The 21,580-nt window shown below is 37.7% G+C and overlaps 1 protein-coding gene across 8 annotated transcripts in view; it reads left to right on the top strand.

Moving 5' to 3' along the window:
* The window catches only part of diaph2 (diaphanous-related formin 2), a 456,529-nt gene that overhangs the window by 32,068 nt on the left and 402,881 nt on the right, over positions 1–21,580 (top strand). For 7 of the 8 annotated variants that reach the window (XM_081611700.1, XM_081611701.1, XM_081611705.1 and 4 more), the window contains 2 exons: positions 885–989; positions 7,806–7,826. In XM_081611700.1, the coding sequence (XP_081467826.1) occupies positions 885–989; positions 7,806–7,826 (126 nt within the window). The remainder of the gene's footprint in view (positions 1–884; positions 990–7,805; positions 7,827–21,580) is intronic. The other variant, XM_081611702.1, reaches the window with a different exon arrangement.

Consider the following 21,580-nt stretch of genomic DNA (forward strand, 5'->3'; position numbering starts at 1 on the left):
AGCATGCCTCCACATCTTTGTGGAATCCCCACTGGAGGATGTTTTTCTCCTCTCTGTTCATTCTAGCCATCTCTTTGTGAGAGAGTGCTTCTGATAAACATTCTCCTCCATTCTAATCATCATGTCATTCCCTAGCTTTTAGTGCTCTGTCCGGCCTTCACTCTATCCTCTGATGTCTCTCACATGAAAGAACTCTTTGTGATGCCGAATTAAAGTAGCATGAAGATAATACTCCCAATAACACGTAGATACTGCCTATCCAGCCTATCAGCTGTGATTGCATGGCCTCAATAGAAGCCATGTTGTTTGATTTTGTTCTTCTGTTCAGAGTTGGGTTGCAGTGTACGTTTTTTTTTTTTTTTTTTTATATTGCTGCTGCCTTTTTCTACTTTTATTTCAAGGACTAATTATTCCTGCCATTATACTCTGCTGCCGCAGCCTGCGACTTCAACAAAGAAACATGGTTGGGAATTAATTTAAGCATGGGACAAGATCTGATATAAAGGGGTACTAGTGGAAATGGGAAAAATAATTGTTTCTGCGCCTGAAAGGTTTCTACTTTCTGATGGACCTATTATACTGTAAATGATACAGATCAGAGTTTAAGGTTTTCAAATGCAGAAATTTTATTTTCTTCATTTATTTTTGGTTATGTGTTTATTGGGATCAACTACAGCTGCATACAATTTCTTCACGTTTTTTTTCTTTGCCGGGTTAATTAATGTTGTACAATTAAAAAAAATAATTAAAAATTTCTAGCAAATGCTAGAAATTTGACAGAACATGTTTTTTTTTATGTTGGTGTTTGTGCCCTTTAAATACAACCTTGAAAAAGTTTGGAGAGTTCAATCAGCTTCACTTCTCTGTTTCTTTTTTTTTTATAGGAGGACATGAACCTCAATGAGGATCGTAAAGCTCCTCTGCGTGGGAAGGAACTGGCCATCAAACGTGAGATGGTGGTCCAGTACATCTCGGCCACTGCCAAATCTGTAAGTGTCACAATAAATAAGTGTTTCAAAAGTGTGTTACATTTGTGAAAACAAGATCAAATAACCTGATGCTCAGTTTCATGCTCTGCTTTGTCATCCCTTATTGCACACTCACCACTCCATCACCTTTCCTCACTCTTCATGCTTGAGGCCCACCTCTTTGATTGCAGTTTTGATCAACTTATTTGTCTTACTTTTTTTTTTTCTTTTTCTTGTTTGCTCCTCAGATCTACAGGAACATCTCAATAATGTTATTGAAAACTTGATTTAATTTCCATCATGTGATTAAAAAAGTGAAACGCATGGGTTTATTTCACACCAAGTAATTTATTTTAATGGTGTATTTGTTATTTTTGTTGTTTTAGGGTGTAGCTCAAAAAAGCCCAAAAATCTAGTTTGTCACAAATTAATGTAGCTGGGTGCTCACGTGAAAAAAAAAAAAAAAACTACTTGTGATGCTGAATTAAGATGAAAATAATATTCCCAATAACACATAGCTACACCAGATACTGATTTCCAAACAGGCTTGCTACAACTGGAAAATTGAGTGGAAGGAAAAGGTGCAACAAGGTTAACTGCAGCTTATAGCATACTGTTTAGCAAAGCACTATTAAAGCAAACTGGGCTCCTTTTTTTAAACAACTAAGCAAAGCTATACAGTGAGTGACTCTGCATCATGCAGCATATGGAGTAATGCATGCAAAAGAGAACTGATTGCATAAACCATGCAGTACATGAATATACTTTTTAGGCTGACATGTCTGTATTAGACATCCATTCAGTAGGAATCATGTAACCTATTTATCTGAGGTTTATATATATATATTTATTTATTTTTTTCCTGTAATAAACTAAGTTTTGCTGCTATTCATATTAACTGAGATGCACCTGTAACTTGGAGCTGCTTACCTAGTTGGTGCCTTGTGGATGGTTCATGTTTGTCCAGTCTTACTTTCCTTTTGCCCATTGATGGTGGTGGTGGTGGTGTCTAACCTTTAACCAGCTACATTATTGCTTAAAGTAGAAATAAACTCAGAGTTGTAAGATATTGTTCATAATTAATTGTAAAAAGTTCAGATATTAAGTGTTGAACTTGATGAGTGTAATTTTATAAAATAAAAAAAACGCTTGTTTAAAAAAAATGTTTAGTGCATTTCAGAGAGTCTTATTAAATGATTTATTTCTCTTAAAGACTCAAGGGTAACAGTTGAAGAATAATATAAAATTGCAATCTGTCGCCCACTGAAAACATTTGTTGCTTTTGGAGACAACAAGGCAGACCTGATTGGGTACGTAGGATTTCTGCTGCTCAAAACACCACATGGTTGTATCTGGCAAGAGCAGAAAACGGAAGTCTGTGTCCTTTGGATTTCTAAAACACCTAAATGTTGTCTTTAAAATAACGTGACCCAACTCATGTTTGCTGGCACCAAAGCGATAGCATAAACCCCTTTCACGCACACACTGCATTCCAGTAGTCTGACAGGAAATAAACATGTGGGTGTCATGCTTTTCTAAAGTGCTTTGTGACGGAGAGCTTACTGGGGTCAGGTCTTTGTTCAAACACAGACCACTTTGAAGATGCCTTAAGCTTCACGGTCACATTCTTTGACCGTCTTGTTAGCAGTGCAGACAAAATTAACAGATTGCATCACTCTTGATTTTATTTGCTCCCATTCTATTCATTTTACGTAGTGCTTGTTAGAGCAAGAAACGTATGGACTTGAAGTCTGACAAACAGCTTTGACCATAGAATGATGGAGATGAAGTAAACAATCACATTTCTCAAGTTAACACCAACAGATATGGTATAGGAGAGCCATTTACTCACCATTTCTGACACTGCACACATACCATGCTTGGATAAATTGTCTTAAGTATCTGGCTTCAATTGCAGTTTCTTAATATTTTAGATGAGTACTTTTTTGGTTTGACAGTATATTGAAATGACCTCTTTCCTAGAGATTTTGGAGAACCTTACAGAGGTGATATTCATAGCACTTCTGAAGAGGAGAAGTGCTTTCTTTCTTCATTGTTTCCTGAACCTGGTAGCTCTGCCTTGACATCGTCATTTATTACCTTGCTCATTGTTATGGTAATTAACTGGCATTATTGATAATGATGATTATCCAAGATGATTGAATTCCTCACAGGGCCCATTATGCTTTGTGAGCAGAGATATTTTATTCAAATGAATAACATAATCTGTGTAGTGAAAGGACAGAGGACAAAATGTGATGTCTGTCTGCACCCTGCTATCACATTTAATAGAGCTGATGGAGGAGAAGGGGAGGAGGGGACTCTGTGTCAGGGAAGAAATAGCTGTTCATGCAGGCTCATGCAAATGTGCAGTTACAGTACAGGGCTACTGTAGATCCCCAACAATGTGTAATATCTACTAATGCCACCGGAGGTTGCATCAATTTGATTGTTTAGGTGGGCTTTTCAAATAGTTTTTAGGAATATTTTATCATACCATCCAGCAGTAAACTGAGGATTTCTATTGAACAATTTGCAACAGTTGTAACAGTTTGCAGCAATTACAAAAACTTGCAGCAATTACTACAAAAATGTAACAGTTGTAACAGCTTGTGGCATATTGTTAGACTTGTTTGTGAAAAATGTTTAGGCTGTGTTAAATTGTAAGCAAATCTCAATCTTTTATCTAATTCTTAACACATTACGAAACCATAATCACACGGCTTACAGAGTTCTGATCAGCATCGCTTATTACATTGTTGAGTTAATAATCCATTGGAAAGTTTGAAACTTGGAACAGTTGAAAGAAGGAATTGCATTTCAGCAGTTTAGTTATGTGTAGCTGGTAATGGGCTTAATATAAAATGTTGCACAAAGTGTAGATTGGTGGTTTGGCTTTTTAACATTCTGGGCTTTTTTCTATCTTTCTGTGGGGTTTTCAGTTTGGCTGTGGTGTCTCCAGTGTCCATCATTTATGAAAGGCTTACTTTGTTGTTTTTTTTTTTTTACTTCTTTACTGTTTTATTGCATTTATTATAATTTAACACCCTTGCGGGTTTGGTAACATTTTGAAATATTTTCCTCTGTTTCTTTAAGCAGACAACAACATCCTCAGGTCATTGGAAGCACACAATTTAAATGATTAAATACTGGTGGAGCACCACAGATGTTGGTCTCCCCAACATGCTTTCTGACCAAAACCCAACAGCTTTCACATGTACCAATCAGCCAAAACAATATGATCACTCCAAGGTGACATTTCATTGAGGTGTGGTAGTTGGCCTGTATATTATGGAGAAAAAAAGGCTAATGTAATTTAAGCAAATTTTTTGCCAAATTTTAAATTGTGATGGCAGGGTTACAAGAATCTCCAGATAATATGCAGCTTCTGTAGAGTATGGCAGCTTCCTAGTTCTCTGGTCCTTCGAAGAGTGGTCTAACAAAAGGAAACTCGTGAAGGTCCACTGATGATTTAAATAATGGCCAGTCTTAAAACTCGCCCTATAGCAGCTGAAGTGGCTGATATAATTAAAAGTTGTACAGATGAAACGAGCCAAACGTTTTTTTTTTTAAGACCGAAATTAGTTTTTTTGTATCAAGTTTTCATGTTCTTCTTACCTGAGGAACACCAAAACGTACAATGAGCAGAGAGCCATCCAGCAGCAGCAATGAAAGGCTTTGATTGATGCTTTGTTGGAAAACCTTGGTTGTTGCTGTTGATTTAGATGTTTCAATAAACTATTTACCTGATCTGAAACTGTGCTTTGTGAGAACAGGATAATGAGCCCTTCTGCTGCTGGAATTGCTCAGAAACTATTTCAGCAACAAAATAGCAAGGTTGATTTGGTCTCTAAATTATCTGAATCTCAAACTAGTGAAACAAGACGCCAGTTTACAGGATTTGCAAAATCGACACTTGGTTGTCAGTGCCAGATTTATGGTGCTCAACATCTCCTCGGCTTTTTGTTGCCTTTGTGGCAAAAGGAAACTTGATATGTGACAGATTTTCATAATGTCCTAGGTGACTGGTGTATCTCTATCCATCACTGATGCGTACTGACACATCACATTTGCTTTTAAACTTTGCTTGCCTGAAATAATGAGGACAATTCTTACTCTTGCAAAATATGTGTTTTGAAGACAATTTAAAGCTATTCTCTCTCTCAAGCCATGCAACATTAAATACAGACTCATATTCTACAAGGTTTACCCCAGCAGGGGTCTGGCAAATTACTCCAAATACAAATGGAGTATTGCAAAAAAAAAAAAAAAAACTTCTGCAAAGACCTGGCTCATTTAAATATGAACTGATTACCGTGTAATCCAACTCTGCTTCTGCATGAGTCATGTTTAAATGTCTTTAACTATTAGCTTTGCATGAGCTGCTGCCTTTCTTTTTTTGCTGCCTTTTTTTTTTTTACAGCCCTTTTCTTTACATTTGTGCAAATTTAATCAAAAATGCTAATTTCACAAATTTTACTAATGCTGCTAATACATACTTTGAGTCTTGTGTTAAATTATGAACATGCTTTGTTTAATGTTGGAAGGATGTGATGTAAGGCCTTGTAAGGGGGGATTGCTCATTATTGCATTCTTTTCTTACTGCATTTTTTTTCATGTGACCATCAATTTCCAGCCTTCCTCTCTGAGTGGCCCGTACAGTTTTCAAAGAAAGTCCAGACCACTAATGATTATTAATTTGCAGTACTCATACAATTTGTGGTACATAGTGATGTCTTGAGAGGAAAACGTGCAAGTAATTAGGTACAGCATCTATTGTGGATATTAAAAGCCTACATTTCCTTGTTTAAGATGGCAGGTTTTTGTGTTTCAGAACTTTTTCTACCTTGAAAGTGGCCTGTAAAATTGAAAACACTGACATCTTTTTTGGGGGGAAACGACAATAAAAAAAATAATAGTGAAATGCACTGCTTGACCAAACAAAAAAAACACACAAAAAAAACACTTGGATTTAACTAGACCATTCGCTTGTAGTGGCTTCCTATTGGCAGCAAATTATTATCCAAGCTGATTCAAAGGGCAACTTCTGATTTCTTAAACAACCATGTGGAAAGACATATCCTGTGATTGTGGAACATATCTCAGTCTGTTTAAAAAGGATCAAATCATTAGCATCAAGTAGAGAAAACGTCTAAAGAGATGTAGAAACTACTAAAATTAGGTTGAAAACTTTCTACGAAATTGGGGTCAAAACGACAGTTCATGTCGGCACAAATCCTTCAGGCTTGTGCTGGAAATGTAAAGAAATATTCTTCAAAAGAATAACTTCACCAGAAGAAGATTGGTTCTCAGCCCAGACCTGCATCTGTTTTGCGATCTGAAGAGAGATGCACACAGAATATCAGCCAAATTTAGGGCATTGTTGTAAATAAAAAGGAGCAAATATGTGGGCAAAATGTGCCAATAATGATAAAATCATACCTTAAAAGTTAATTTTAAAAATGTGCTTAAATAAAATGTATGTTTGTGTGTATTGAGAATTATGCAACAGTATTGTTAAAATATTTTTCTAACTCCTTTTGAAAGGAGCTGTTCAAGAAGTAGGTCAGACCAAAGGTGGAAAAACTTCATTAATGATTTTGGCGTTCTGTTATTTGTGATATTTCAGAAAACCTGTCACTATAACAAGCTGTGCAGACCTTGTAATACAACTGTACCCAACGACTTGTCCTCCCCCCCCCCCTAAAACACACATTAATTTGAACCGATGCCTCTCACCTTCAAGCTCCTTCCAATGTTGTGTTCTGGCGCACTAAAGATAATGTCTGTTTGGTAGAGCTGCTGTAAATGTGTTTTAAAGTTAAATAGATGTACGTTCTGCAGCAATTGTTGTATTCTGGACCATTTTAAAGACATGCAATAGTTGCTAAAAACATAGAGAAATTGTTGCGTTAAACTGCTTCTATGGCTGTTCTGAACATTTAGTAGGGTGAAGGAAAGGGTAACTGTTGCAATAAATGGATGCAGACCTGGACAGTTTGAGAATGTCTGTAAAAGAAAATAAAAGTTAGATTTTTTTTTCTTTGCCTCGTATAAAAACCGTAGAAAGGAAGGGGGGAAATGGCTCAGTGTGTCCTATAACTTCTTGCAATCAGAATGCAATTCCCTAGAAGCATGTTGTAGAGCGAGAAGAGCTCAGCCTCAGATTAGAATACATTTACTCTGCTAACAGACACCTTCCCACTGTGAAACAAGTCCCACAGTTGCAGTAATGAAAATCGCTTCTGCTACCTGCCACTATTGACAGATAACAAGGTTAAACCCTGGGAATTGTGCTGACTGCATGGGTTCAAGGTAGTTCTGCCACACAAATGTGACATCTGAAGACCACTGTTAATGGCAGAAGATTGATTTTTAGACCAAAGGGACCTTCTTCACATTCTGTACCCGCAGTAGCAAGTGTTCATGTTTAGGTAAGAATCCAAAATCTGCATCGACCAATCAAAGACATTTACCCTCTCACTTCTCTTACTGTCCACATTGTCAAATTATTGCAGAAGCGAAGGAAATTTTGCCTTGATATTTACATCTCATAATTTATATCTCAGTCTGCTCATAATTTAACAATAGATGACCTGCAGCTGCCAACAACAGACATAATCTTCAGTATGCAGTAGTAGCTGTAAGAGTTATTTTGTTTGCTTTTGTACATTTTCAGTGAAACCGAGTGAGCTATAAATGTGTGAAGGATTTTTGTGTTGTCACAACAGATACGCTAATGCCTCAACTTGTAATGGATAATTCTCTGGCCTACTAACGATTGTGCTGTTTGTGTCTTTTTGCACATTAACCTTCTCCGCCGATCGCTGCATGCAGATAACTGGGAGCAAAGTTGCGGTAAGTAGCCTATTATTTATTTGGCTTCCAAATCTTGTTACTTCTTTGTATCTGTCTTCATTCCTATGAACCCATGCATACACACACAGATTTTACACGCGCACACACGCGCACACACACGCACACACACGCACACACACACACACATGCACACAACCACCACAGCATCTTCAGCTGTGAAGCTGGTTGGGAGCATATTCTGAACTGTGCATATAAGGTCATTGCTTAGCTTTGTGTTTAAAGATGCATGTTGATGTGTTGATTGAAAAAAAAAATTTGTACTGTCTTGTCTTGGTTTCTGCAGCGTTTCTTTTCATTGAATGCTGTGAAAAAGCTCTTTACCTGTTAATAATACAACTTCAGTGATTTTTACAAATGCACAATTCTGCTGGATCTTTCACCCACTGCTTAGAGAAATAATTCAGATGGTTCAGGTTAATATAAACCTCAGTGTATACTGCCAATTTATTTTAATGCAGCACAACAGACTTTTTGGAAGTTGAACTAAAATGCACTTGCGGACCAAACCACAGTGAGCGTACTGTTTTTTTTTTTGTTCCACCAAATGTCACTAGATTTATTTATTGGAGACATTTATTTCTGAATTTGTTTTCACTGCAGCTGGTTTGACTGAGATAAGGAGGGAACTCAATAACCAAATCTTGGTTGTGGTGAAATATGTGTATCATCTGAATTAGTATCATTTATGTTTGTCAGCGTACTGGCAAAAATGGAAGCGTAGACCATAATCAATTATTGTCTTTTCATCTGCAAAGAGACTCTGTTGTCCTGCTGGATTCTGTAAGCAAAATGAGCGTCGTCTAAATAAAAACCTGCATCTAGCTCGAAACATTTCACTCGTCTTTCAATGTCAATGTCAAATTTATTTATATAGCACTTTAAAAACGGGGTTAAAAGTGCACCAAAGTGCTGCACAAAAACGATAATAAAATAAGTTGATGAAAAGAAAAAGAGAAATATTTCAAGAAAAAAAAACTAAAAAAAAAAAATCTTTCTGAGGTTCCAAGGTGGGTCTATGTTTATATAAAACCACTTGCCGCTGCAGATAACGTTTGCAAGAGGAAAACAAACCACAACAAATCATGAAGGTTGTGCACTTCATTTCCTTTTATTTGAAATAATCCACAATTACTCATCATGGAGTTTAATGGTAAATGTTTATTACTTGAGAATTCAATACAGCTGATTTTATTGCATAACATGGTTACGCATATTGAAATATGTTTAACTCTCAGCCAACTTATTTACTGATTTGTGCTTCAAACTTGAACTGCAAACTTGTTTGCTGAGTATGATTGCACAACTCCAGTGCTGCTCAAAAAACATGCTTATTGACTAGTAGGTTGTTCCTGACTGATGTAGTCTGGGTCAGGTGTTAGTTACCACTTAAATCGGGTTCACTGATGTGGGAATAGAAGACTTTAACACCCTGACGGACAGTAATTGGCATCATTGGTTAAATTCTTGTGCACCATGCTAAGCTGTTTATTTTTGCACAGGGATTTACAGTGTTCCTTTTAGCATTTTTAAGTCATTTCAGATGTTTAAGCTTTCAGAAACTTTTTTTCTGGCTGTGAACTCTTTGCTTCATCAACCCATTTGTATATCTAAAGCAAAGAACCTTCAAACATCAAAACCAAGAGCAGAGGGCTTCACTGCAACCACAAGCACCGATGTCCACAAGCAGAATTTCTCCCCGTAGGGAACAGTTTTCCATAATTTCTCAACTTCCTAGAAGAGTTACATTTGTTCAGCATTCTAAGCAAAGGTGGAATTTGTTTAAAATAAAATTAATTCAGAAAGTTATTATAACATTTTCATTTAATTTTGTTGACCAGGGAGCTTAATTGAGTTATGGACATTATGTAGCCGTTTAATTGTATGGTTCTAATTGCCTTCAAAAGTCTTTAAAAAAATTATTTCAGTGAAAAATGGAGAATAAAAAAATAAACTTTCTCACACAGTAAATGTCTTTTGAAATGTGAAATTGCGACTTTAAGTAGCGTCGATTAAAGTGCTCTTTCATTGCCTTTTCAAGGACTTTATAAAGATTAAGACTGTAAGACCTAAGAGAAGCAGGGACAAGGTTAAACAGTGCACTGGGATCTGGCCCCTGCTCCCTCCATGCTCTCATATTTTTCAGCCTTTCATAAACTGTCTTTTTTGTGCTTGGTTATTTCTATGGCAGCAATGGATTTATCTGCCTTGACTGTTTGGATGGGCCACATAGTAGGTTTCAATCAGCAGTAATGGCTACGCTGTGTTCGGTAAATAGAAAAGGACAAAATTACCTCATTTTGGATCATGACCACTCATCTAAGATACGAAGACATTCTTTCAGAACGACAAGTCCTGGTTATCAATAACTTTCTTTCATTTCAAAAGCTCCCAAGAAGTGTTTGACCTGGGATTTTTAACCTTTGTGAGAATCCAAATAGACCCTGTGTACTGAAAGCCATGAGCTCTCATTCGTGAAGGCCCCATTGAAAGAGAGGATAGAAGAAACAGTATTTAGCCTGGTTAGCCAATCGTGGTCTAGTCGAGGACCCCTCTCCCCCCATATTCCTGGCAGATTCCCATTTTCACGCTGTCAGCATGCGGCGATGAGGGCTCTCAGATGTGCTAGAAGGAAAGTGTTGGTTCTGATGGTCCATTGGGAAAACACAAGTGTAACTCCTCTGTCTCAGGCATGAAATCTCTCTGGCACTTTCTCCTCCGCTAGTAAGGAATGAGCCAGGAATAGAACGCTGTGAATTGACTTTCATCACTCCGACCATTGTGGAAGTGTGCTCCGCAGCTCCGCAGCACTAGTCTCACATTCTCTTTCAAGTTCCATCCAAAAAGTAGGGAAGATGTAAGCAACACATTCAGGTAATTACAGGCTTCCAGATAGACTGGGATGAATGCATTACACTGGATACCTGCTGCTGTCTGCTGACCTCTACAGCGGTTTCACATTAGTCCGTAACCACTGGCCTGATTTACGTCACAAGTCGAGGTCTATCCATCAGCGTCTGCTGCTGCGTTGCTTTAGAAAGTAGACTTCTATCTTGTCTCATCCAATGACAGACTCTGCAGCTCAGGGGGCTGCTGAGACTTGGCGTGAGAGGGCGTGTGATCCATTTGTTGAAGAAACGGCAGTGGAAAATCTCCAGGCCACAGGAAATGATCAATACCTGTACGACTGGACAGATGACTGCTTGGATGCCGGCCGGCTCTGAAATGTCAGGTTGTGCGATGGTAAATAGGGTTGTGTAAACAACTGCTCTCTGTATGTTGTTGTCAGTGTGCAGATTTGACCAAAGAGTCTAAAAAGCCTTATACCAGAGAGAAAAGGTCAGTACTGGCTGCACTGTAGCGGATCTAATTTACTGACATGTTCTTGTTTTCTGAGTAAAACTGGGTGTGATTTTAGGGCTAAAGGTGTATACTCAAAATCTTTTTGCCAGTTGTAAAGTAGAAGTATGTTTCTCTGACATATCAACAGTTTAAAACCCATTTCTAATAATATCATACATCTTCTTTCCATTCACGTCACAGTTTTAAAATAGAATCACTGTGACCCAGGGTTTCTGTTCTAATCCAATACTAGAAAGTAGCATCTCATGTTGATTCAGAGACAAACTGAAAAACCAACCACGCACATTAAACACCTCAGGGCAATGTAGAGACCAATAGACATGAAATGCATGTTTTCTTGGCTGTTGGAGGAAGATGGAGTACCAGAAAAAAAAAAATTAGTTTTGTTTTGTGAGAAATTTAAAAACTTTGCTTGTTGGTTCTGATTGTGGAGACGCCAGGTGGATGATTCCTTTCCGGGCTTTTATCTTGAAGATCGGATCATGTTCAAACAATGACCAGTTCCAGGCTGGAAAAGGGAAAGTTCTAACACTCAGGTCTTGGTTACATAGCTTAGAATGATGCAATACGTTTAGTGTTATTTCCTGTCCTAACTAGATACACCACTGGTACATAATGACCTAATTGGTGGGTGTTCTAAATATTTACTTCACTGACACACTTCACTATCAATATACCTTGACTGGACACTGATCTGAACAATATCCACTGAGGTAGCCATCTTGTCTCTATGCCTGCTGGTGTATTCAGGGCACTGAAGGGTCACCACAGCTAGCAACAAAACAACACCTTAAAAGATTACAAATGAACAAAACTTTCTGCCATAACCAGTTATTTCTGAGTGATGCCGGCGATGTGTGAGACACATGAATGTTGGAAAGAAGAAGCATAAAACGGCTCAATAACATAAATTCGTTATTTTACACAATGACAGAATGCTGACACATTAAGGTTTCAACTACTTACATTAACATTGAATAATAAAATGCATCTGAACAAGCCGAAACGAGACTGCAGAGTTTTGTTTGTGCCACCATACAGTCATATTTTATAACTGATTCAAAATGGGATCAGAACCACGGCCAATGAAAATAAACATTCATACAGTTAGATTAATTACAGCAGCTGAGCATTTTTATATTTACTGCCATAATTTACTAAGGGAAATAACACTCTATTCATTGATGAAGTACATAGTTTATTTACAGATCAAATCAAATTAGTGTATCAAGCACCCTAAAAATAATGAGCTTGACCAAAGTGCTGCACAGCAAGCAGGGTGTAGAAATGTTTGTCTGCGTGTGTGTGCGTGTGTGTTTTCTAACAAGATTTAAAAACAGTTATTGATGGAGCCTGGCTGATTTGTAGAGGCAAACCGTTCCACAGTGTTGGAGCCGCCACTGCAAAAACCTCTCTCACCTCTTGATCTACAGAAAACCTTAGGTACCGTTAACGGCATCTGATCTGCTGACCTGAGAGTACGAGCTGCAACACACAGTGGTTCAGTGAGATGAGATGTTGCCAAGTTATTAAGAGACTTAAAAACAAATAAATCATGACAAATTACAAGCGTCCTAAAACCTGCTTTTATTAAATGCGTTCTCTGCCATTTTCCACGTGACAATATTTACCTCAACTTTGCATTAAAATAATTTTAAAAAACCCAATCTTTTACTAAAAGCAGAACAAACTCCTGAGACACCAGGAAACTCGGTAAAACTCGGTTTTAGGATCTTTAACCTTGGAATAGTATTTTTATTTTGAGAATGTCAAAGATTAATAACATCCACTTTTTATATCTTTCAAACAAGTTCAGGTATATATTGAATTGCATTTAATTGTACCACAAATGTTATTTTTTGACGGAGTGCAATGTAATAAGAAATCTGGCATTTCTTTGTGATATAAGACACCTAATTTGTAAATTTCTTTTAATTTCAAAATGCTGTTTAACTTTCCTGTTAAGTTCACTGTCTCACTTAAACCAATTCATCTTCATCTTAATTAAGGTAAGTAATTATCAAGTTATTGTCTTTAGAAGTGCTTTTTTCTGTATTTCCCAGATGAACAATTTAGAAAACTGACTTTAATTCAACACACTTTAAAAAAATAAAAATTCCCTAGTTAAATAACCTTTGTGTTTTCATTAGTTTAACTCGTTGGAGAATGGAGGTTTACAAAGCACCCAACTGGAGCAAAAGCTGAAAACTCCAATCACTTTAACGTCACTAAATATTAGATATGAGTAATATTAAGTGAAAATGTTCAGAAATCCAAGCTTCCCTCCAATATTTTATTCTTTCTACAGTGTTTTTGTTTCAAGCGAGCTATTAAACTGGGGGCTTTAGGTTGAGGAGATTTGATGTGGCAAATGTCCTTGATGCTTTAAAAGGACGGCAATGAAAAATTAATAAATAGCGTGTGCCTCTCATGCCCTAAGCCAGTGTTCGCCATTCACCATTCTATTATAAATTAAGATCAAGGAAGCAGGCTCTGCAGAGGACTGTCTGAATTAGATTGTTCTTTGATTGGCTGAAAGCTTATTTTAGAGTTCATCTTTCTGACTTAAAAATTTGTCTTGGAGTTCTCGGATGGATGGAGGATTTATCTGACAATCCTCTGGTAAATGGGGACGCAGGGTCAGGATTTTTCCCGTTTTAATGCGTATGAATATTTACTGCTTCTCTTTAATTCTTTAATAGTTTTAGGATTTTTACTTCCAGTCTGCTTTACTGATAGGTTTTTTCTTTGATGTCTATATTCAAATGCAGAAGGCGATGCGGCAGAAGTCCCCTCTGCCTTAAAAGATGAGTCCAGATCTCTGCAGCACTGCCTCAATTTTTAAAAAATGTTCCAAGACTTGCTTTGCGAATTACCACATATTTCTATAATACAGCAAGCCTGCAGTTGAATTAAACATTTCTGAATTATAAAAGCATATAACTATCAGATGCTACATGCACACTGTTTGCATGTAGCATCAGCTTTAATATGTGTCCCACACTGTTTCTCTAAGGTTGTAAAAATGTTTTGGTGTTTTTTTTTCACGTAGGAGTATATAAGCTTTATTTAAATCAAATCTATTCAATAAAGTTTTTTTTCTTTTTCAGATATTTTTCAGTTTTTAATTACATAGAACTTCTGTATGCTTTTTGTCAAGGTCACAGTGACTTTTTCCTGTGAATTCAGCATCTCCGAAGAGAATCTGCATTGCATCTGAAACGAACGTTGACTCGGAGTTATGGACGCGCCGATCACAATGTGATTTTTTTTTTTAAAGGTCGAGGGTAAAGTTCAGCAGAGCCCTACAAAGACATATATTGACTTTTAATTGAATTGCTGTTTGATAACAAGCAACACATCATAAAACAAAGACAATCAGTCATGACGCTGTTCTCTTCCGGCAAACTAAATGTTAAAAATTCAAGATGGATGTAAGCAGTCGTTTGCTTTTCAAATTGAATACTTTTAAATTACATATTACATTCTTTTAGTAGAGTTGAATTTTTTTATAGTACTTCGACAAATGGATTACAGGTATGGCTCAGGTTACACATTTTTAGTACAAGTAATTACATGAATGTAACATTTTTTTGGATCTGCAAGCAGCTTATAGTCAGTACTCTATAATTTAGGATATTTTCTACGACAAATACTTCGTTTTCATCGTCATCCATGTAGCAAAGTCTAACAAAAAAAAAAGGAGAAATACAGTCATAGTGCCTGGCTGTAGCATAGCAGGCAACTTTTTTTTTTTTTCCTGTGTAATGGAAGGTCAAGACAAATCAAAACAGAACTGTAAAATAGAGCTGTAATTGCAGTGGTTTCCCTCCAACAAAGCAAATAGTTGGCGTGCGAGTAGTAGACTGTATTAGTTTTCATAAAATCAGTTTTTTTCTAAATTTGCAGAAAACTCCTGAAAGTGAATAATTGAAAAGCTCTACTTTCAAAAGCATTTTCAGCAATCTCAAAATGTAATCCAAACTGCATGCTTGTCTTCTTGTATCATCATCTAATTTTTATTTATTTATTTATTTTTGATCTCAGGAGGAAATCTCAGCTGTATGTGCTCCTTTGTAAGAAATAACATTGAAACAAAACAAAAACAAAAAAACACTGTAGGCAACTGTCCAGTTACTATTAACTAGCAGGCTGGCCTGTGTTGTGTGATGTTAAACTCTACGTTTTTCATGATGACTTCTAAATTTATTTTTGCTCGTCATTTTGTGAATGGCTTGACTTCAGGCATTCGTGTTTGGGGTTGACCTTTACATGCTGTGGAAGAGCTGGAGTTCAGCTGTGACGGCGGGTGGGCTGTGTGGGAGGGATTAGGTCAACTTCAGCTCCTGTTGGGGGTCCTGGGAAACAAGGTTACTCTGCCATGAGCAGTTATTCTTTGAGTTTTAGTTCATCGGTATTTTAAGCTGTCTGTATCTACATTTCTAAATCTTTCAGAAAATAGTTGAAAAGTAATATATTTTTTCGCTCATTTGTGGAAGTGAGATGGTTCAAGCTATTTTTTTTTCTTTGAATTTTTGGTTTTCATTATCGTCAAAATTCTGTGTCTCATAAAAGTGGAATATTACAAAGCACAAGGTTAGAATTTAATTTGTTAAATTGTTTATTTCAAACAAATTAATAAACAAAAAAACAAGAATACATGCATGTAAACGCAATAAACAATGTTCTTCAATATGTCCTTATAACAAAATCTAACAGTATATACTATATCAATGTTTTAATGCATAAATAATATATAATTACCACATTATGGTCTAAACAAGCATGGGGAAGATTTGCTGACTTGACAGATGTCCAGAAAAGAGTCATGGACATCTGACACAAAGTGGAAACGCCCCAAAAGAGTCTTTGCTAAACAAACTGGTTGTTCACGCTCACGGTTTCTCTTATCACATGTGCGAATCGGTAAATATGTCTGTAGTAAAAAAAACAAACAAAAACAGTTTTAGTGACCAATATGACTGGAACAAATCTATATAATGGGTTTTAGTTTCTGAAATGACTGACAAAAAAATAAGCTTTTTTTTACTACGTTTACATGTTTATTATATGTACCTTTGTTTCATTTGTAAAAAAAACAAAAACTAAGAACGCTGATCAACAATTGTCATAACATTATCAGACACTTCTTGTATAATTTAAGCAGCAGTTGCAGGTGTAGTTGTTGCTTTTCTGTTTGCAGTAAAACGGAAACATTTTTTGTGTTTCCACAGTGAAAAAGTTACTTTACCTGAGATTATCAGACCCTGTGAATCTCATACTGGCCCATATCTCCTTGTTTCTATATTTCTATTTCCTTTGACACAACTTTTTAAAAAACATCGTCTTTTCAAAGCCAGAAACAATCATTCCTCTTCAATCAGAGGAGCAGAGCTGGATCTCGTTATTTTGAAGGGAACATGAAAGGCTGAAGTGGTCACAGTATGCTGATATTGGATTGAGCAGAGGCTATGGCAGAGCTTTATAGATGCCGTGCTTGTGTTGGTGTGTGCACACACTGCTGTGTGTAGCCGTACATGTGATAAGTACCAACTTTCTCTGTGCTGTTCTGGCAGACTTGGATGTTGCACCACGGGTTTAGTCTCAGCATGGAGAAATACACACCCACTATTTCCAGAGAGGGGCAGGAGGGAGGAAGAAGAAGAAGAAAAAGGATTCCTAGTTCTGTTGATTGCGTATCTTTAAATTTTTCCTCTACTGTACGCACATCCCCACACGACTGATGGACCTTGTGGAAACTGGCTTTGCTCAGTTGTACATCTCTCCCCCACAGCTCTGTCACACACTCAGCAGCTCCGTCGGCGTGCTCGGCTCAGTGGGGGGCTCCTGTGGGGCCGCATTAGGCTCCATAAACTTTATAGCATATTTTTACAACCCTACTCTCAGTATGCATCTACCATCACAAGCCACCGCATCTGCTTTAACTGTTCACACAGCTGTGAAATTCTGTGTATCCCCATGTTTTATGGTTGCTTGCTCCTCTAGTCATTCCCGATTTCTTTATTTGCTTCTTTAGCTTTTAGATATCCTCTACATCTGTGTATATTTAGTAAGCTATTTGCTTTGTTTGATGGTGCGTCTTCTTTTCTTTTTTTTTGAACTAGATGTCATCTTCATCTCAATGCCGGCTCTGTGTACGTTGAGATTTGCTTGGAGGATGTTTTGCAGTTGGGGAGTTGATAAAATGCTTCAGTTCATAAACCTCTTTTTCATGCATGTCTATTTATACCACATGCAAAGTTTGCTCTGACTTCTACCAGGAACTTTCACAGCACCTTGCAGCTCAGGTTAGTAGTCCACTCTCTGCAGCAGTGTGCTAACAAGGTGTACTCTCTGCCCATCAGCTTGAGCTCACTAACAGAGCGGTTGTACTTGGACGCACAAGAATAAAGCCACGTAATCGCCTCATCAGCGGCCAGTTTCCTCCCTTATTCCTCAGACAGATCTCTCCTCTGAAGATCGGTGACATGATCAAGCAACCTTACTAGCTGTGTTTTTGTCTGGCTTGTGGTTTCTTTATCGTCTCCCGCTTAAGAGAATGACCATAGTGTTAAATTGGCAACTTTTAAGCCGTTAACCGGCACCATGTGGTTGGTTGGACGGGCTTCTGTCTCTTGCTAGTAAATGAGCGCAGGGAAAAAAAATAAATAAATAACGAATTAGTCTTCTTGTGTTAGATATAAAGATGGATGATTCTGAGACTTGCTTTGAGGTTTGTTGGTGAAACGGTTCAGCTGTGGCACACGATAAGGGGCGAGTCAGAAATACTCGCTCTTGATCCTTGCTGGATGCTCTCTGCATGCCACACACTGCCGGGGTCCCAAAGTGGCTTTAGCTTTTTTTTTTTTTTTTTTTTTTTTCTTTTCCAAATTGCACATTTTATTCTTTATCTTCAGTTGCTCTCTGCCAAGGTTTAAAAGTGATAAGAGAGACGGCACTTCAAACAGTTTGGGTTAGGTCTTTAAATAAAGGTGATTATCCATAATCATGGTCTGACTCAGGGTGTGGGGCTACTGCAGGTGTCTGACCAGAGCTGTAGTACCAAAGTTAAGCACTTGGTGGCAGTGGATGGCTACTAAATTGTCAGGTTTTCTGGATGCACAGAGCTGTATTATTGGTATGCAGTTGTCTTACTGGGTTCCTTTGAGCCAGCTAGGTGTGCCATTAATACCGTTTCCTAGACATCTGAGGTTTAAAGGGTGGAAGAATTGTAAAATGCTTCAGCTGCAATTAGTCTGCCTTTTTGGATCACTAGTTTGCTACTGTAAACAAGAAGTAATGAGTCTGGATGTTTAGTTTTTCTTTGTTGTTTTTTTTTGTTGTTTTTTTAAAATATATCCTGTATGAACATTGTCTCTAACATGGAAGATATCTTTCCTTTCCTTCATACCACTGTCTGTGCTGTTCAGACTGATGCATATGTTGTTAAATTTAACATATTTGATGCATTTCACTGATTTTCTGTATCCATTTTTGCAAAGCCATGTCATTTCAAACATTTTTTCTTCTCTGTTGTCTTTATACAAAACCTTTAATGCATAACACCCACAGACCGACGCCAGGTTGGCATCTTACTGCGTTCTGTAATATGTTTTCCTTCAGAAAGATGAACTTCAAGCCCCATTGCTCATCTGAGCCCACTTATTTATACACGTGAGTCATATTTGTTTATAGACACCCCAAGCTCTTTACATGATGCCGGTTCGTGGGTTTAACAGCGATGGAGACGCTCTCGGTTATCTACAACTTTCACCGAGACTGGCTGAAGGAGCGGCGATGCTGCGGCTCGCACGTTCTGTGTTTCACCTCTTTCCGCCTCGTCATTTTTGTCTCTGAGGTGCTGAATCAATTTTTAATACAAAGCCATATGGTATTGTTGCTTTTGCAGATGAATATGAGGTAAAATAAAGCATATAATAGCAGAGCAGCAATGTTCACCCCCTGCTGTTATTTCCACATATGTTGTAAAGACGTCTGCCTCCATCGACTGGTGGTCGGAGTAAATCAAGCACTCTGTTTGAATGGGGCCAATTACTTGATATTGGCCCAAGGCTCATTTGATGGCAGATGTATAGTGCTCCAAACGGCGATGTGCTTGATGTTGGCCATGGACACAGCGTGAGGGGCGACATCCAATCACACCGCGATGGCTGACCTGTCTCTTTATGTCCTGAGCGGATGTGAGGAACGGTCTTTTAATGCTGATTTGGGCGGGTACGCCGGCCTTGAGTCGCGCAGCCGGACCGGGATTAAAAACCTTATGAGGCTCCGTCCTGATGTGGTGTAATCACCCAGTCATTTAATAAGACGTGCAGGCAGTTCTGTGTCATGTGTGAGGTGTTTTTCTTCTTCCCTGTCATGATTTCCCATGTTAGCTTTCAGCCGGCTGGCTGTGCCGACGACGGGTGTTTGCCGGGTTGTTTGTGTGTCACCTCGCATGTCTCTGTGTGAGGAGAAGGAGGAGGAACTTGCCACCACAAAAGAATGAAACTGAGAAGGGAAAAACTTCCTTCCAAAGCCATTCAACTAGAACAAAAGAATAGGCAGAAAGACTATCTTGATGTTATTATCTCTGCAACATCTTCAAAGTTTCTGATATAAATGAACTAAAGGTTCTAAAATTGTCATTTAAATTATGCCTTTCATCTCCCCGTGGTTTTTAGTGAAGCAGTTCAGCCCAAGTCTCTAGTGAGTCTTTTTTTTTTTTTCTCCCCCTGTTTGCATTTCTGAACAAGCGGCATAACTGTAATGAATTCTATTATTTTAAAACCAATTACTGTTAGTTGGGAGCTTTTTTACCGCTGCCACCGTTCCCTCTGAGGAGCAGTGCTGCTGTAGTGTCGACTGCTCTCAAACTCTGATACATTTCTTCCCTTTTCCCCAACCACCCATACTAATGTGTTCTTCTAGTATGTACTGTATCTAATCTCTGCACACAGCACATTTGACTGACATTTTTGTACGTAAACTGTAGAAATCAGTGCCATCTTCAAATTTTTTTTTAAAAAATGGCAGTTATAAAGGTTCTGTCATGGCATTTTGTGAAAATGGAGCATGAACAGTTTTTTTTTTTTACTATAGAATGTTATAGTGTAAAACTAAAATCATGAATAGCCCTGACAAATTTAGCTCAGGGAGACACAACTTCAGTCGGTTGAAGAATCTGTAAAGCGAGCAAAAGATTAAGGTGATGGATAGGATGGTTTCCATTGTCAAAGACTTGAAGCTCATCACCACTGACTATTACTTTGGGACAGTTGGTATGAAGAGTAACCATGGCAATAAAGTATTGTTCTTACAACTGGGACCATGTGATTAGCATAGTTAGTTAACATGAACTACCTGAACTATGACCTCAAGTCCCAGGGGATCTGAAAAGCACCAAAGAGCAGAGAGAGAAGGAGGAAGTTCAAACCATTTCTTCACAGCTTTCTGTCCATGTAACCAAACAGATTGTTTCCTTGGTCGCTGCTTTCTGGAAAGTAAATGAGCTAGATTAGCATTGCTTGCCGATAACTGATGGTTTCATCCATCCAGGGCATTTTACTGTACAACATCATATCTGCTGAAGAGGAAATTGAGCTATTAGAATGTCTTGACAGTCATGAGACTCTCATACAGCAAAGGTCTTCAGTCAGAGGCTTCTTCAGACTCATTGCAAGACTGACTGGTACTGGAGGTCCTTCCTGCCCACAGCATCGCCATCCACAATTACTCTTTCTGTAGAGTCTTGGTCGATATGAGTGACATTTATTTTCTCTTTGGGATTAATAGACTTTTTTTTTTCAGTTGAACTAAATTGATACTGAGCATCAAATGGAAAATAAATATAATTGCTGTTTCTTGGTCTTTTAGAGAGATTTCAACTGAGTTGGTTAGAAAACGACAAAACGTCCAGAACCTTGTAAAAGACATGGAAGAATGGAGATAACTGAGAAAATAACAAACAGTTTCATAACCCTCCCACCCCCTAGCACAGTTGATTGTTAAAACAAGGTTGAAAAAGGATGGACAACGAAGAATTTAGTTTCATATCAGACTAATAATTATCTGTGCGTTTATTGAAATTCATATTAGACCATGAATAACATAAAAGCATTTGAACACAATTCAGGGCCAAGGCTGACTGACATTTCTGAAAGGTTTTTCATCCTCTCTTTTTCTTTATTATATATAATTAATGCTTTGGGGTCTAACAGAGGAGTATCCTTTAAACCAATTTTTGAGCATTTATTTGTAAGTAGTAATTATACGTATTCATGATCACTAAAGAGTTTTTTTTTAATGGAGTCTATTAAGAAATGCCTTTTTCGATGTTGCTCTTTTTTCCGTGCATTGGGCTAATTGGATCC

Source organism: Poecilia reticulata, chromosome 10 (genome assembly GCF_904066995.2).
Source record: "Poecilia reticulata chromosome 10, P_reticulata-male-v2, whole genome shotgun sequence".
Taxonomy (NCBI): domain Eukaryota; kingdom Metazoa; phylum Chordata; class Actinopteri; order Cyprinodontiformes; family Poeciliidae; genus Poecilia; species Poecilia reticulata.